At 41.3% G+C, this 15113-nt stretch overlaps 1 protein-coding gene across 2 annotated transcripts in view; it reads right to left on the reverse strand.

The window, feature by feature from the left end:
• ORC1 (origin recognition complex subunit 1) overlaps nt 1-15113 on the reverse strand; it is a 35834-nt gene that overhangs the window by 10089 nt on the left and 10632 nt on the right. For both annotated transcript variants that reach the window (XM_060409160.1, XM_060409162.1), the window contains exons 6-11: nt 14726-15040; nt 10171-10540; nt 8921-9022; nt 6394-6589; nt 1052-1149; nt 37-138 (exon numbers count right to left, since the gene is read on the reverse strand). In XM_060409160.1, coding sequence (XP_060265143.1) covers nt 37-138; nt 1052-1149; nt 6394-6589; nt 8921-9022; nt 10171-10540; nt 14726-15040 — 1183 coding nt within the window. The remainder of the gene's footprint in view (nt 1-36; nt 139-1051; nt 1150-6393; nt 6590-8920; nt 9023-10170; nt 10541-14725; nt 15041-15113) is intronic.

The raw sequence follows: 15113 nt of genomic DNA on the forward strand, positions 1-15113 counted from the left end.
CCTCCTGACCATTCTGCCCCCCTCAACACAACTCACCCTCCAGTGTGGTCAAGGAGTTTGCTTTCCACAAAGTTGTAAATGTCTTGGAATTCCTGTTCCCGACAGGGAAGAGACTCGGGTACAGCAGAAACATGCAGCCTACAGTGGTGGTAAATGAGAGAAAAAGAGGGCATTAGAAACAATTTACTATCAACTCTGTAATAAACGAAAAGGCTTATCTACAGTTTCTACTGGAAACCTTAATCACAAATCCACGGGAATGCCTTCATTCTTAAACCTCTTCATTTGGCCCTTCTCCACCCAGACAAATTACCCAGCTCAGTGGTTCTAATCAAGAGTACGTATTACTTGGGAGCTTTCCCCAGATCACGTGGGTGGACCTCATCTCACATGAGATTATGATTCAGCTGATTTCTGGCAGGATATAGGCTCACCTATTTTTAAAAAGTCCCCACAAAGTTCTAAAACGTACTGCAACTGAGAAGCAGTGTCATAACCTTGCGTCCCTGAGAAAGGGGTAGCAGTGCACTGCAGACTCCTCCCAGAACTTGTCCACAGTAGTTCACTCAGACACTGCTTGAGAGGTTTCTCCTTTCTAAACATGCACCTTCATTTTACCCTCTACCTTTATTATATACTGGGCTTCCCTGATAGCTCAGTTAGTAAAGAATCCGCCTGCAATGCAGGAGACCCCGGTTGGATTCCTGGGTCGGGAAGATCTGCTGGAGAAGAGATAGGCTACCCATTCCAGTATTCTTGGGCTTCCCTTGTGGCTCAGCTGGTAAAGAATCTGCCTTCAGTGCGGGAGACCTGGGTTTGATCCCTGGTTTGGGAAGATCCCCTGGAGAAGGGAAAGGCTACCCACCCCAGTATTCTGGCCGAGAGAATTCAATGAACTGTATAGTCCATGGGGTCACAAAGAGTCAGACACAACTGAGTGACTTTCACTTTGTTATTATATACACAATGACTACGAAGCACTGCCAGTTCACATGAATAAAAGCAAAGGTCTGTTTCAGCCTATCTGAAAGGGGCCCCAGAGCGACGTCACCTTAGCCGGGCCTCCTCCAGCATGTTGGTGGGCTCCTGGGCAGGCAGGTTTCGGCTGCGGATCTGGGGAGTGGCATCACGTGGTGTTCTGGGCTGAGGCTGTGTTCAAAAGAGGGAAATTTAGATAATCAACAAGGACCTACTGTACAGCACAGAGAACTCGACTCGATATTCTGTAATAACCTAAATGGGAAAAGAATCTGAAAAACAGTGGATCTATGTACATGTATATAACCGAATCACTGCTGTACACCTGAAACTAACACAGCATTATAAGTCACCAATACTCCAAAACAAAATAAAGATTTTTAAAAGAGAGAGAACATATTTTAGAAGGGAAAAACAAAGCAAACTCCATCCAGGATGCATCAGCAAATCTGATTTGTGATGATCCGATAAAAGCAAGAGAGGCAGCAAGTCAACTCCTCTTAGTCTTTTCCTGTATAAAGTGCCAAGATTCTCCCTTTCTCCCCTCACATTACACCTATATTTTGTTCACAGTCCAAACAATTTCTTATTTCTAATTTACATATAGTATTAGGATAGGAAAACACTGTCAGTCTGACTCAACAAAACTATGAGCCATACCATGTAGGGCTACACAAGACGGACGGGTCACAGTGGAGAATTCTGACAAAATGTGGTCCACTGGAGAAGGGAATGGCAAACCACTTCAGTATTCTTGCCTTGAGAACCCAATGAACAGTATGAATAGGCAAAATGATAGGATACTGAAAGAGGAACTCCCCAGGTCAGTAGGTGCCCAATATGCTACTAGAGATCAGTGGAGAAATAACTTCAGAAAGAATGAAGGGATGGAGCCAAAGCAAAAACACCACCCAGTTGTGGATATAACTGGTGATGGAAGTAAAGTCTGATGCTGTAAAGAACAATATTGCATAGGAACCTGGAATGTTAGGTCCATGAATCAAGGCAAATTGGAAGTGGTCAAACAGAAGATGACAAGAGTGAACATTGACATTTTAGGAATCAGTGAACTAAAATGGACTGGAATGGGTGAATTTAACTCAGATGACCATTATATCTACTACTGTGCGCAGGAATCCCTTAGAAGAAATGGAGTAGCCATCATGGTCATCAAGAGTCCAAAATGCAGTACTTGGATGCAATCTCAAAAATGACAGAATGATCTCTGTTCGTTTCCAAGGCAAACCATTCAATATCACAGTAATCTAAGCCTATGCCCTGACCAGTAATGCTGAAGTTGAACAGTTCTATGAACCCACAAGACCTTCTAGAACTAACACTCAAAAAAGATGTCCTTTTCATTATAGGGGACTGGAATGCAAAAGTAGGAAGTCAAGAAACACCTGGAGTAACAGGGAAATTTGGCCTTGGAGTACAGAATGAAGCAGGGCAAAGGCTAATAGAGTTTTGCCAAGAGAATGCACTGGTCATAGCAAACACTCTCTTCCAACAACACAAGAGAAGACTCTACACATAGACATCACCAGATGGTAAATACTGAAATCAGATTGATTATATTCTTTGCAGCCAAAGATGGAGAAGTTCTATACAGTCAGCAAAAAGAAGACCGGGAGCTGACTGTGGCTCAGAGCATGAACTCCTTATTGCCAAATTCAGACTTCAATTGAAGAAAGTGGGAAAACCACTAGACCATTTAGGTATGACCTAAATCAAATTCCTTATGATTATACAGTGGAAGTGAGAAATAGATTAAAGGGATTAGATATGATAGAGGAAAACAATGGAATGGGAAAGACTAAGAGATTTCTTCAAGGAAAGTAGAGATATCATGGAAACATTTCATGAAAAGATGGGCACAATAATGGAAAGAAATGGTATGGACCTAATAGAAGCAGAAGATATTAAGAAGAGGTTGCAAGCATACACAGAAAAACTGTACAAAAAAGATCTTCATGACCTAGATAATCACAATGGTGTGATCACTCACCGAGAGCCAGACATCCTGGAATGTGAAGTCAAGTGGGCGATAGGAAGCATTACTATAAACAAAGCTAGTGGAGGTGATGGAATTCCAGTTGAGCTATTTCAAATCATAAAAGGTAATGCTGTGAAAGCGCTGCACTCAATATGCCAGCACATTTGGAAAACTCAGCAGTGGCCACAGGACTGGAAAAGGTCAGGTTTCATTCCAATCCCAAAGAAAGGGAATGCCAAAGAATGCTCAAACTACCGCACAATTGCACTCATCTCACACGCTAGTAAAGTAGTGCTCAAAATTCTCCAAGCCAGGCTTCAGCAGTACGTGAACCATGAACTTCCAGATTTTTGAGCTGAATTTAGAAAAGGCAGGGGAACCAGAGATCAAATTGCCAACATCCACTGGATCATTGAAAAAGCAAGAAAGTTCCAGAGAAACATCTGCTTTATTGACTGTGCCAAAGCCTTTGACTGTGTGGATCACAATAAACTGTGGAAAATTCTTCAAGCGATGGGAATACCAGACCATCTTACCTGTTTCTTGAAAAATCTGTATGCAGGTCATGAAGCAACTGGACATGGAAAAACAGACTGGTTCCAAATCGGGAAAGGAGTACGTCAAGGCTGTATATTGTCACCCTGCTTATTTAACTTATATACAGAGTACATCATGACAAACTACTTTGGCCACTTCATGCGAAGAGCTGACTCACTGGAAAAGACCCTGATGCTGGGAGGGATTGGGGGCAGGAGGAGAAGGGGACGACAGAGGATGAGATGGCTGGATGGCATCACTGACTTGATGGACGTGAGTCTGAGTGAACTCCGGGAGTTGGTGATGGACAGGGAGGCCTGGTGTGCTGCGATTCATGGGGTCACAAAGAGTCAGACACGACTGAGCGACTGAACTGAACTGAACTGAACATCATGACAAACACTGGGCTGGATGAAGCACAAGCTAGAACAAGATTGCTGGGAGAAATATCAATAACCTCAGATATGCAGATGACACCGCCCTCATGGTAGAAAATGAGGAACTAAAGAGCCTCTTGATGAAAGTGAAACAGTGAAAAAGGTGGCTTAAAACTCAACATTCAGAAAACTAAGATCATGGCATCTAGTCCCATTACTTCATGGCAAATAATGGGGAAACAGTGGAAACAGTGACAGAGTTTATTTTGGGGGGCTCCAAAATCACTGCAGATGGTGATTGCAGCCATGGAATTAAAATACGCTTGCTCTTTGGAAGGCAACTTATGACCAAAAGAGACAGCATATTGAAAAGCAGAGACATTATTACTTTGCCAGCAAAGGTCCATCTAGTCAAGGCTGTGGTTTTTTCAGTGGTGAGAGTTGGACTATAAAGAAAGCTGAGTGCCGAAGAATTGATGCTTTTAAACTGTAGTGTTGGAGAAGACTCTCGAGAGTCCGTTGGACTACAAGGAGATCCAACCAGTCCATCCTAAAGGAAATCAGTCCTGAATCTTCATTGCAAGGAGTTATGCTGAAGCTGAAGCTCTAATACTTTGGCCACCTGACGTGAAGAACTGAGTCATTTGAAAAGACCCTGATGCTGGGAAAGATTGAAGGTGGGAGAAGAAGGGGATGTCAGAGGATGAGATGGTTGGATGGCATCACCAACTCAATGGACATGTACTTGAGTAGACTCCGGGGGTTGGTGATGGACAGGGAGGCCTGGTGTTGCTGCAGTTCATGGGGTCACAAAGACTCAGACACGACTGAGTGACTGAACTGAACTGAACTGATGAAGGAATGAATAAAAGTACGGGTTATATACTTTTTCCAATAAACTTATCTTAAAAGAAAGACAAATATTAAGAAATCCTAAATATTCTGTCCCAATACAGGGTAGAGAAGAAGGCATAAACTAGGTTTGATTCATAAGATCCTCCTCTATTCCACCCTCGTGAGTTGCATTTACTGATTAAAATTTAAAAAATCATCCCTAAAAAAAGATTCTCCTTTAGACTTTTTTGAAAATATGGCCAAAATTTAGTTCAGAATTTCCACAATTCACTACATAGTACCCAGAGAAACTGCCCCAGATGTTTCCACTCCAGACCCCAGGGTCACTGTCCAGCTTAGGCCAACAGCCCTATTTTACTATTCTTTTCCTTGCCACTGGCTCACTAGAGCAGGCCTGCTACCCAGCAGTATCCATAGGGTTTTCACAAAATACTCTCTTTCGTGGAGGCGTTTCACCTACCAACCCTCTGCTTCCAGCCAAGATATAAAGTAACAATCTCTGCACCTTTTCTCAAAAGCAGAGAAGCACTTAAAGACTCAAATCAGCTTTACATTATTAACTTGGAGAAAACAGGGAAACAGTAACAAAACCTTGCTGAGAAGGTATTTTTTTAAAAAAGGCTGTCCTCTGACCTTTTTTATTATGCTAAAGAGGGCCCCCCACACCCTAAATCCATTCTTCTGGGTGGGACTCAGAAAATGGAATCAAACCAGAGCTATTCCCTTATATAAGATTGCCTGGTCTCCAAAGGTGATCTATTGCAGAGGTTCCCAACCTCCAGGATCTAATGCCTGATGACTGGAGGTGGAGCTTACATCATAATAGAAATAAAGTGCACAATAAATGTGATGCTCCTGAGTCATCCCTAAATCCACACACCCACCCTCCCTCAACCCAGTCCATGGGAAAACTGTCTTCCATGAAACCAGTCCATGGTGCTAAAAAGGTTGGGGGCTGCTGAACTGGATTTCTTTCCCTTAAGATCTTTTGTTGACTTCAACCCAAGCTCAATCACATTTTTCTTGATATGGAGAAATGGAGATGGGTTTAGAAAAATTCTCCTAATTAGGCATTTTCTAAATTGCTCTAAGGAACAAGATGCTTCATGAAGAAAAGTTTCCTAATATACTAATAGTCTCCTGGAAGGTCACAATAACATAAGTTAAAGGCCCTGAGAAGTCATGTGACAGTGAAACCAATTTAACTTTAATCCAAATATTTTTCAAACATATCTGAACACGGTAGGACCTCTTTTCTCAATAGCTTTCAATGTTCTGCTCAGTTTCACACAAAGCAGACAGACGTCCCCATTTTAGTCCTAGGGTTCACTTAGAACTTTCCTCCATGAATACACAAGGCACACTATTCAATATTCTGTAATAACCTGTATGGGAAAAGAATCTGAAAAAGAACTGATATATGTATAGCTGAATCAACTGGCTCTACACCTGAAACACACTGTAAATCCACTACACTCTCCCCCACCACCAAAAAAGAAGCTTTCCTCTATGAATATTTCAAGTGGCATAGCTTTGAATTTGAGAGACATGTTCTCAAAATCCAGTTGTTACTAGTTGTGTGACTTTAGTCATCACAATTTCTAAATTAAGAGAGGAGCTTCACTGGGAATAAACCTAAAAGAACCTTACAGTTTTCTTTGGTGTCTTGGAGGGGGTCTGTAAGGATGACTTCATGGAAGAGCGTAGGTTCCTGGACATACTGTTGGGTGTTCTCCTTGGAAGCGGGGTTGTGGAAGCCTCTTCCTCCTCACTGTCAGAGTCTGAAATCTCGGCTGCTGGCAGAAACTCTTCATCATCTTGGTCACTTTTACTGTTACCTAAAAACCTAAACGGCAGGACATGTTATTTTCTGATATTCAGTGTGTGAAGTCTAAATAAGAAGTTCCTAACAGGTCAGTGTGGATGCGAGTATTGCAGTCTCTCCTGCAACTGGGCAATATCAGATGTGCTCCAGTTCTTGGGCCCTTGTTACTGAGAAGCTCTGCTAAAGGCTTTATTTATATTACTTCATTAAACCCATCAACAACTTTGTGACTTGTATATTACTTTTCCCATTTTACAGATAAGGAATCCACAGCTTAGAAAGGTTAAGTAATCTTCCCAAGGCTACACAGATAGTATTAAGTTGGTGCAAAAGTAACTTCAGTTTTGCACTGGTGAACTTTGCTGTTTGATATTGTAATACATTCTTAAATACATGTGGTTATGCTATATATCATCTTAATGCATATTTGTTGTTTCATGTTTTTTTGCTAACAACATTACTTGCTGTTTATTTTATATTTATTTTAGACTAGGGAAATGATGTTAGACAAAAGGCAAATTCAAGCAATTTTCTTATCCGAGTTCAAAATGGGTTTTAAAGCAGCAGAGACAACTCACAGTATCAACAACGCATTTGGCCCAGGAACTGCTAACCAATATACAGCGCAGTGGTGGTTCAAGAAGTTTTGCAAAGGAACAAAAGCCTTGAAGATGAGGAGCGCAGTGACTGGTCATCAGAAGTTGAGAGTGACCAATTGAGAGGATCATCAAGGCTGAAAGTGTTACTTGCTGAGTTGTGTCTGATTCTTTGTGGACCCCGTGGACTATAGCCTACCGGGCTCCTCTGTCCATGGGATTCTCCAGACAAGAATACTGGAGTGGGTAGTCATTCCTTTCTCCAGGGGATCTTCCCGACCCAGGGATCAAACCTGGGTGTCCTGCATTGCAGGCAGATCCTTCACCATCTGAGTCACCAGGGAAGCCCCTCACTGAAGCTGATCCTCTTACAACTACACAAGAAGTTGCTGAAGAACTTAAAACCGACTTTTCTACATTCTACATTCGGCATTTGAAGCAAACTGGAAAGGTGAAAAAGCGTGATACCCGGGTGCCTCATGAACTGACCACACATTTAAAAAATGTCATTTTGAAGTGTCGTCTCTTATCCTACACAACAATGAACCATTTCTCAATCGGATTATGACATACAATGAAAAGTGGATTTTATATGACAACTGGTGATAGCCAGCTCAGAGGTTGGACCAAGAAGAAACTCCAAAGCACTTCCCAAAACCAAACTTGCACCAAAAAGAGGTTGTGGTCACTGCTTGATGGTCTGCTGACAGTCTCACCCACTACAGCTTTCTGAATCCCAGCGAAACCATTACATCTGAGACCTATGTTCAGCAAATCAATGAGATGCACCGAAAACTGCAAAGGCTGCAGCCAGCATTGGTCAATAGAAGGGCCCAATTCTCCACAACACCTGACTGTACAATGCACAGTCAACACTTCAAAAGCTGAACGAATTAGGCTCTGAAGTTTTGCCTCATCCACTACATTCACCTGACCTCCTGCCAAACAACTACCACTGCCTCAAGTATCTCAACAACTTTTTGCAGGGAAAACACTTCCACAACCAGCAGGAAACAGAAATGCTTTCCAAGAGTTCCTTGAATCCCAAAGCACAAATTTTTACGCTATAGTAATAAATAAACAAACTTATTTCTCGCTGGCAAAAATGATTTATTGTAATGGTTCCTATTTTGATTAGTAAAGATGTGTTTGAGCCTAGCTATAATGGTTTAAAATTCATGGTCCAAAACCGCAATTATGTTTGCACCAACCTAATAAATGACAAAGTCAAAGTGAAATCGCTCAGTCGTGTTCGACTCTTTGTGACCCCATGGACAACAGCCTGCCAGGCTCCTCTGTCCATGGGATTTTCCAGGCAAGAATATTGGAGTTGGCTGCCATTTCCTTCTCCAGGGGATCTTCCCAACCCAGAGATCGAACCCAGGTCTCCTGCATTGTAGGCAGATGCTTTTACTGTCTGTGACACCAGGGAAGTCACAAAGTCATAATGACAAAGCCTAGGTTCAAATCCAAGTCTACCAGAATCAAAGTTCATGTTCTTAGGCACCCTACTAATAGTCTTGGTGGATGTGATGATTATGGGGCCCCGGGAGCCACCTAAGCCCAAGGCAGTGTTTCTTGTCCCTTTCAAACTATGATGTTTATGTGAAATTAACACAATTCCAGACATACTAGGTAAAGGTAAATTTCAATGGATTAGCAAATAAACAAGAAATGTTAAGAAGATTTAAGAAACAGGATTATAGATTTCACAGATGGCAATGATGTTTTTCTGCCCGCCAAGGAGCAGTCTTACCTAAGCTGCTGCCTAATCCGATTCAAAGTCAAGATAGAACTCTTCCTGCGTATACGGGAAGTAGAGGGAGCTTCATCCCGAACTTCTGGTTCTTTACCCTCCCTGCAAGATATCACAGCAAGATTACGGAAAGCGGTTTTGGGTGCCAGCTATCAGCAGCAGGACTGGAAGCGAGTCAGGTAGCCTAACAGGCTCTTATTCTTTCGGCAGCTACTTTGGAAGGAGCTAAGCAAAATTTGCCAAGAAGTTTATAATGGAAGTTTGACTCAAACCCAGAGATTAAAGTTTGCCAAAAGCTTATCATTTAAAGTAGACTCATCACCTCCACAACTAGAAATCAGAATACATTAATACTAACTCTACACAGAGTTTCTTATTCTTTTTAAATTTCTGATGTATCTATAATTTACTATCTACTCAAAAAAAAAAAATTTACTCTCTACTCAAGGTTAGTAGCAATGCAGGTGTACTCTCAATGCAAAGCATTTATCAAGAAATCTAGGTAAAGGACTTTACTGGAAGTTCAGTGGTTAAGACTTTGCCTTTCAATGCAGGGGGTGCAAGCTTGATCAAACCAGGTTTGATCCCTAGTTGGTGAACTAAAATTCCATATAACTTGGGGCTAAAAATCTAAAACTTAAACAGAAGAAATATTGTAACAAATTCAACAAAGACATTAAAAATGATACATAAAAAAAAAAAAAAAAAGGAAACCAAATAAAATCAGAAAAGCCAGGTGCTAGAGTTTCTGAGCAGGAAACACTAAAATTTCAGGATTGTCATGTCTGTACAGCCCATTATGTACAGACAATGCCCAGTGTCAAACTTCAGAGTAACAACTCTGCATTATCTTCTTGTATTTTATGTATCTGAAAATGGTTTCCGGTTTTAAAAAACAGAAAGAAACTGACTAAGAAAATCACCATTAAAGTGTGGTTAAGAGCCAAGCAAGCAATGAAATCCAAGACTGTGAAGCAATTCAGGTCTGGGAATTATCTTCTGGAGCAGCAATCCCCAAAGGAAAGCTGGGTAAATCAGAATTGTCCTAAGAGTGTCTCAAAAATACACATTCCTGGGCCCAACACTTTGAGACGGATTCACTACATCTGGGGAGAGGCTCAGAAATCTGGATTTTAGAAAAGCTGGTGATTCTGTGACATAGACAGATTCACTGGCTGTGACCCACACATTTCCATCATGTGAAGGATCTTGATTTGCTCTGTGGGAGGCAGGATAACATCCCCAGTCACCTTCTTTTGATGTATTCTGGTTTCAGAATCACAGAAGGCACCACTGAGGATTTCCGTCCCCTGCTGGTAGGAGTAAGTATTCTTTCTTCACTAGTCTCTGTTGCTTTCAAAGCTGGGACTCGAGTTCTCAGGATCATGCCATGATCAGGTGAAGTCTTCCTGGCATCTTTGGTACAGGAGTGTTGAATGTCTCTAGTTTTCTCTGGGGTTTTCAGAGCTGGAGATGAGGTCTGAGAACCATCAGGCAGAGACCTCTTTGAAGGTGACATGATCTCAGAGAAGGCCACTTTCCGTTTCATTCTTCCAGGAGAATCCAATGAGGCACACGAAGTTGCCTGGGAAATCCTTGTGTTAGGAGTCCTAGGGAAACCTAAGTTCAAGAGAAATCACTATAGACAGTGTGTGAATTTTATAACAAGCACTGTACAGATTGCTAATCTCTTTAGAGATAAATTCTTCCAGTAAGTGATACAAAGACATGAGTTATCCATATTTGGAATTATTCTATACTATCTTTTCCCAGGTCAGGCAGCTCTTATATTTTTAGTCTCTCTCTTAAATTCTAAGGATAATTTTGCTAGCTGAAACAGTTAACTCAGCCTTCATAGATAAATGTTCAAACATCAGGTGTTCCATGAAGTAATCTCCCAGAACAGTTGTTCTCAACCAGGGTGATACGGCACATCCTCAAGCCCCATTCAACCCCATCTGAAATTTATTCCAATGGCTCTGTTGAGTAACACCAAGGCCTTACATTTTTTTCTTAACCCAGATTATACCAGTGGAGAGATGGATCCTGCAGGCAATCAACTGGGCTTTGAGAGTACACAGAACCACATTTGGGGCTCCTCCAATTTCATCATGATCAAAGGCATCAAGAACCTGGACATTCATTCATAGACGAATAGCTCAATAGAACTATTAAAATGCCAAGGTATATACCAGGTGCTAGGAGACAAAAGTTGAATGAGACCCAATCCTGGTTCCCATCCTAAGATACTCTAGTCTAACAGGGCAGATGAGATGCATAAATGTCTATAATACCAAGTTTAATAATGATCCTAAAGCATCTAGTGCTAATAAATAGGGCTTCCCAGATGGCTCTAATGGTCACCAACCTGCCTGCCAACGCAGGAGACCACAGGAGATGTGGGTTCGATCCCTGGGTCAGAAAGATCCCCTGCAGGGAGGGCATGGCAAGCCACTCCAGTATTCTTGCCTGGAGAATCCACTGGACAGACAGGCCTGGCGGGCTACAGTCCATAGGGTCGCAGCGAGTCGGACACGAATAAAGCAACTTAGCTCGCTTGCACACTAATAAATACAGCTCTTGAGACAGGCCTTGAAAGAAAGGCAAAATTTCAACAGAGTTGAAAGGGGAAGGAGGGGGACAAGTGAAGAGAATAACTGAGATTGATGTGAGCTAAGGCAGCGAGACAGGAAAGCACTGGGCGGAGTTCACTTCAGCCACAGCACAGGGTGTGTGTGGAACTGCTGCTGCAGGCAAGGCAAGAAGTCAGCTGGCACCTGTGCGGCAAGTACGAGGATAACGCATTCTAGAATGTCCCAATATCCTAGTCTCCCTTATGTCTCATTTCCCCATCTTTCTGTCAAAAACAATCCATAATATTTTCCTCATAACTGCCACATCTAATTATGTCACCGTGTCAAGTTTAAATTTCTTACCCTAACTTTCAAGGTCCTACAAAATCAACAGTGAAAAAAATACCGCAATTATTTCTAAATGGTGACTGTACAAATTATTTCTTTAGTAGTCGTCTCCATTTCCAGAAAGTTTCATTATGTTCATATTCAGCTCCTAAACATACAGAAACTGTGGGAAATTCTTAAAGAGATGGGAACACCAGACCACCTTACCTGCCTCCTGAGAAACCTGTATGCAGGTCAAGAAGCAACAGTTAGAACTGGACATGGAACAACAGACTGGTTCCAAATAGGAAAAGGAGTACGTCAAGGCTGTATATCCCTGCTTATTTAACCTATATGCAGAGTACATCATGCGAAATGCCAGGCTGAATGAAGCACAAGCTGGAATCAAGATTGCAGGAAGAAATATCAATAATCTCAGATATGCAGATGACACCACCCTTATGGCAGAAAGTGAAGAACTAAAGAGCGTCTTGATGAAAGTGAAAGAGGAGAGTGAAAAAGCTGGCTTAAAACAACATTCAGAAAACTAAGATCATGGCATCTGGTCCCATCACTTCATGGGAAATAGATAGGGAAACAATGGAAACAGTGAGAGACTTCATTTTTTTTTTTGGCTCCAAAATCACTGCAGATGGTGGTTGCAGCCATGAAATTAAAAGATACTGGCTCCTTGGAAGAAAAGCTATGACCAACCTAGACAGCATGCTAAAAAGCAAAGACATTACTTTGCCAACAAAGGTCTGCCTAGTGAAAGTTACGAATTTTCCAGTAGTCATGTATGGATGTGAGAGTTGGACTATAAAGAAAGTTGTGAGCCAAAGAATTGATGCTTTTGAACTGTGGTGTTGGAAGACTCTTGAGAGTCTTTTGGATAGCAAGGAGAATCAACCAGGCCATCGTAAAGGAAATCAGTCCTGAACAGTCACTGGAAGGACTGATGCTTAAGCTGAAACTACCTGATGTGAAGAACTGAATCGCTGGAAAAGACCCTGATTCTGGGAAAGACTGAAGGCGGGAGGAGAAGGGGACGTCAGAGAATGAGATGGTTGTATAGCATCATCAACTCGATGAACATGAGTTTGAGTAGGCTCCAGGAGTTGGTGATGGACAGGGAAGCCTGGCGTGCTACAGTCCATGTGGTTGCAGACAGTCAGACAGGACTGAGTGACTGAACTGAACTGAACTGAAACATACATTATACTAAGAAGTTTCAAGACTACTCAATGAACTTGGCACAGAAACAAAAAAATTAAGGACACATAATAGGATGAGGATGAGCTCACAGAATGGCCATGGAGTAGCTTCCAGACACATTTTTAGTGAAAAAAGTTAAGAGGGAAAATAATACATCCAGTATAATGCTCTACTGGCTAAGAAATAATGGGAAATAAAATTAGGAGAAAAATAAACCGGAAACTAATAAAATTTATTACAAAAAGATGAGGCAGAATCAGGGTGAGAGGATAAAGAAAGGGATGGGGCTTCTCTGAGGACACTCGTCTTATTTTGACTCTGTGCTAATGTTTCACATGTTTTAAAAGTCAAAGATGGGAAAAGCCCTAAAACTAAACATAAATGAAAGAACTTAACTGTATATCACCAATAAATAACGATTAGCAGAAGAAAAATATTTAATCAAAGTAACATTACTCCCTCAATGGAATATATTCTAAAAATATAAAGAATAACAAATTAATTACAATTTGGAATTATGCAACGTGGGAAGGATGGGAAGAACCCTGTGGTGTAGATTAGAAGTATCAGTATGAATTTAAGAGTTTTAAGATTATAACAAATACATATATATAGCTCTTAGTTCTTCCGATAAGGATCTAAAAGCAATGTCACCTTAGTAGCTGGGCTCTTAAAGAATTAGCTGATTATAGGGCTTAACATTAGTAATCATTAAGAAAATGTTAATAATGACATACTACTTTACACCCATTAGGATAGCTACAATCAAAGACACGGAAAATAACAATATAAAATGACAAGATCTAAATACTTAGTGAGCACGTGGGGAAATGGAACTCTAGTATTATTGATGAGAATGTAAAAAGAAAATGGATGCAGCCGTCACGGTTCCACTTCTGAGTACATATTCAAAATGAAGGCAGGGGCTCGATATGGTATTTGTAAACTCAATTTCGTGGCAGCATTAGTCACAATAGCCAAAAGGTGGAAGCAACCCACATGTCCACTGACAGGTGAATGAATAAACAAAATGTGGTACATATGTACAATGGCTATGATTCAGCCTTAAAAAAAAAGTAAATCTTACTCCAACAAGCCAAAGCAATCTTGAGAAAGATGAACAAAGCTGGATGCATCATAGTCCCTGATCTGAAGCTATATTATTGGACTGGCCAAAAGCATCATTCAGGTTTTTCCGTAAGATGGCATGGAGAAACCCAAATGAACCTTTTGGCCAACCCAATACAAAGCAATAAGTAATCCAAATCGTTTGGTTTTGGCATTAAAAACAGACACACAGATCAATGGAACAGAATGGAAAGCCCAGAAGCAAACCCAAGTATATATGGTCAATTAATTTACAACAAAGGAGACAAGAATAAACAAAACGTAGAAAGGTGGTTGCCAGAGGATGGGGCACGAGGGAATGGGAAGTTACTGCTTAAAGGTTGGAAAGACTGTTTTAGAAGAAGATGAGGATGGTTATACAACAGTGCGAGTGCACTTCATGCCACTGAACTGTACTAAAATGATGAAAATGGTCAATCTTACATGACACATATTTCAAGATATGTCCAGTCAGTACTTGGCCCAATGCTGCATAACTCAGTGCTGTATTGTAGCATGAATTAATATTTCACCATTTTCCTTTAGCCTGAATACTGCCCATTATCACCCATTTCACACTTACTGCTGAGCTCCAGCCTCTTCCTCGCCCTTGGGGTGACAGGATGGGAAGCAGTGTGACGAGATTTGGAAGTGGAATGCCTTGACTCGATCCTTTTGACTGCATGTTCTGTTGTGGTCCAAGAAGGGCTTTCTGCACTCTTAGTTTTGGCTTCCATGGACTTCTGGTATCTATGATTGTCTTCTTGAAGCTTATCCAACTGAGCAAGTACTTCTGGAGGTAGTGGTTTGAATTTTTTCTTATTCCAAGATAGTTTCACAAAGAATGTCTTCTCATTTTTCAGATCTATAGGCATGACTTCATCTGGGGCTAACGCTACTACCTGAATTTAGGAAGGAGAGAAGACAGAAAGAAAGGAGAAGCAACAGAGTCAAGGAAAGCTCTATGAGTG

This window comes from Ovis aries, chromosome 1, assembly GCF_016772045.2.
Source record: "Ovis aries strain OAR_USU_Benz2616 breed Rambouillet chromosome 1, ARS-UI_Ramb_v3.0, whole genome shotgun sequence".
NCBI lineage: Eukaryota > Metazoa > Chordata > Mammalia > Artiodactyla > Bovidae > Ovis > Ovis aries.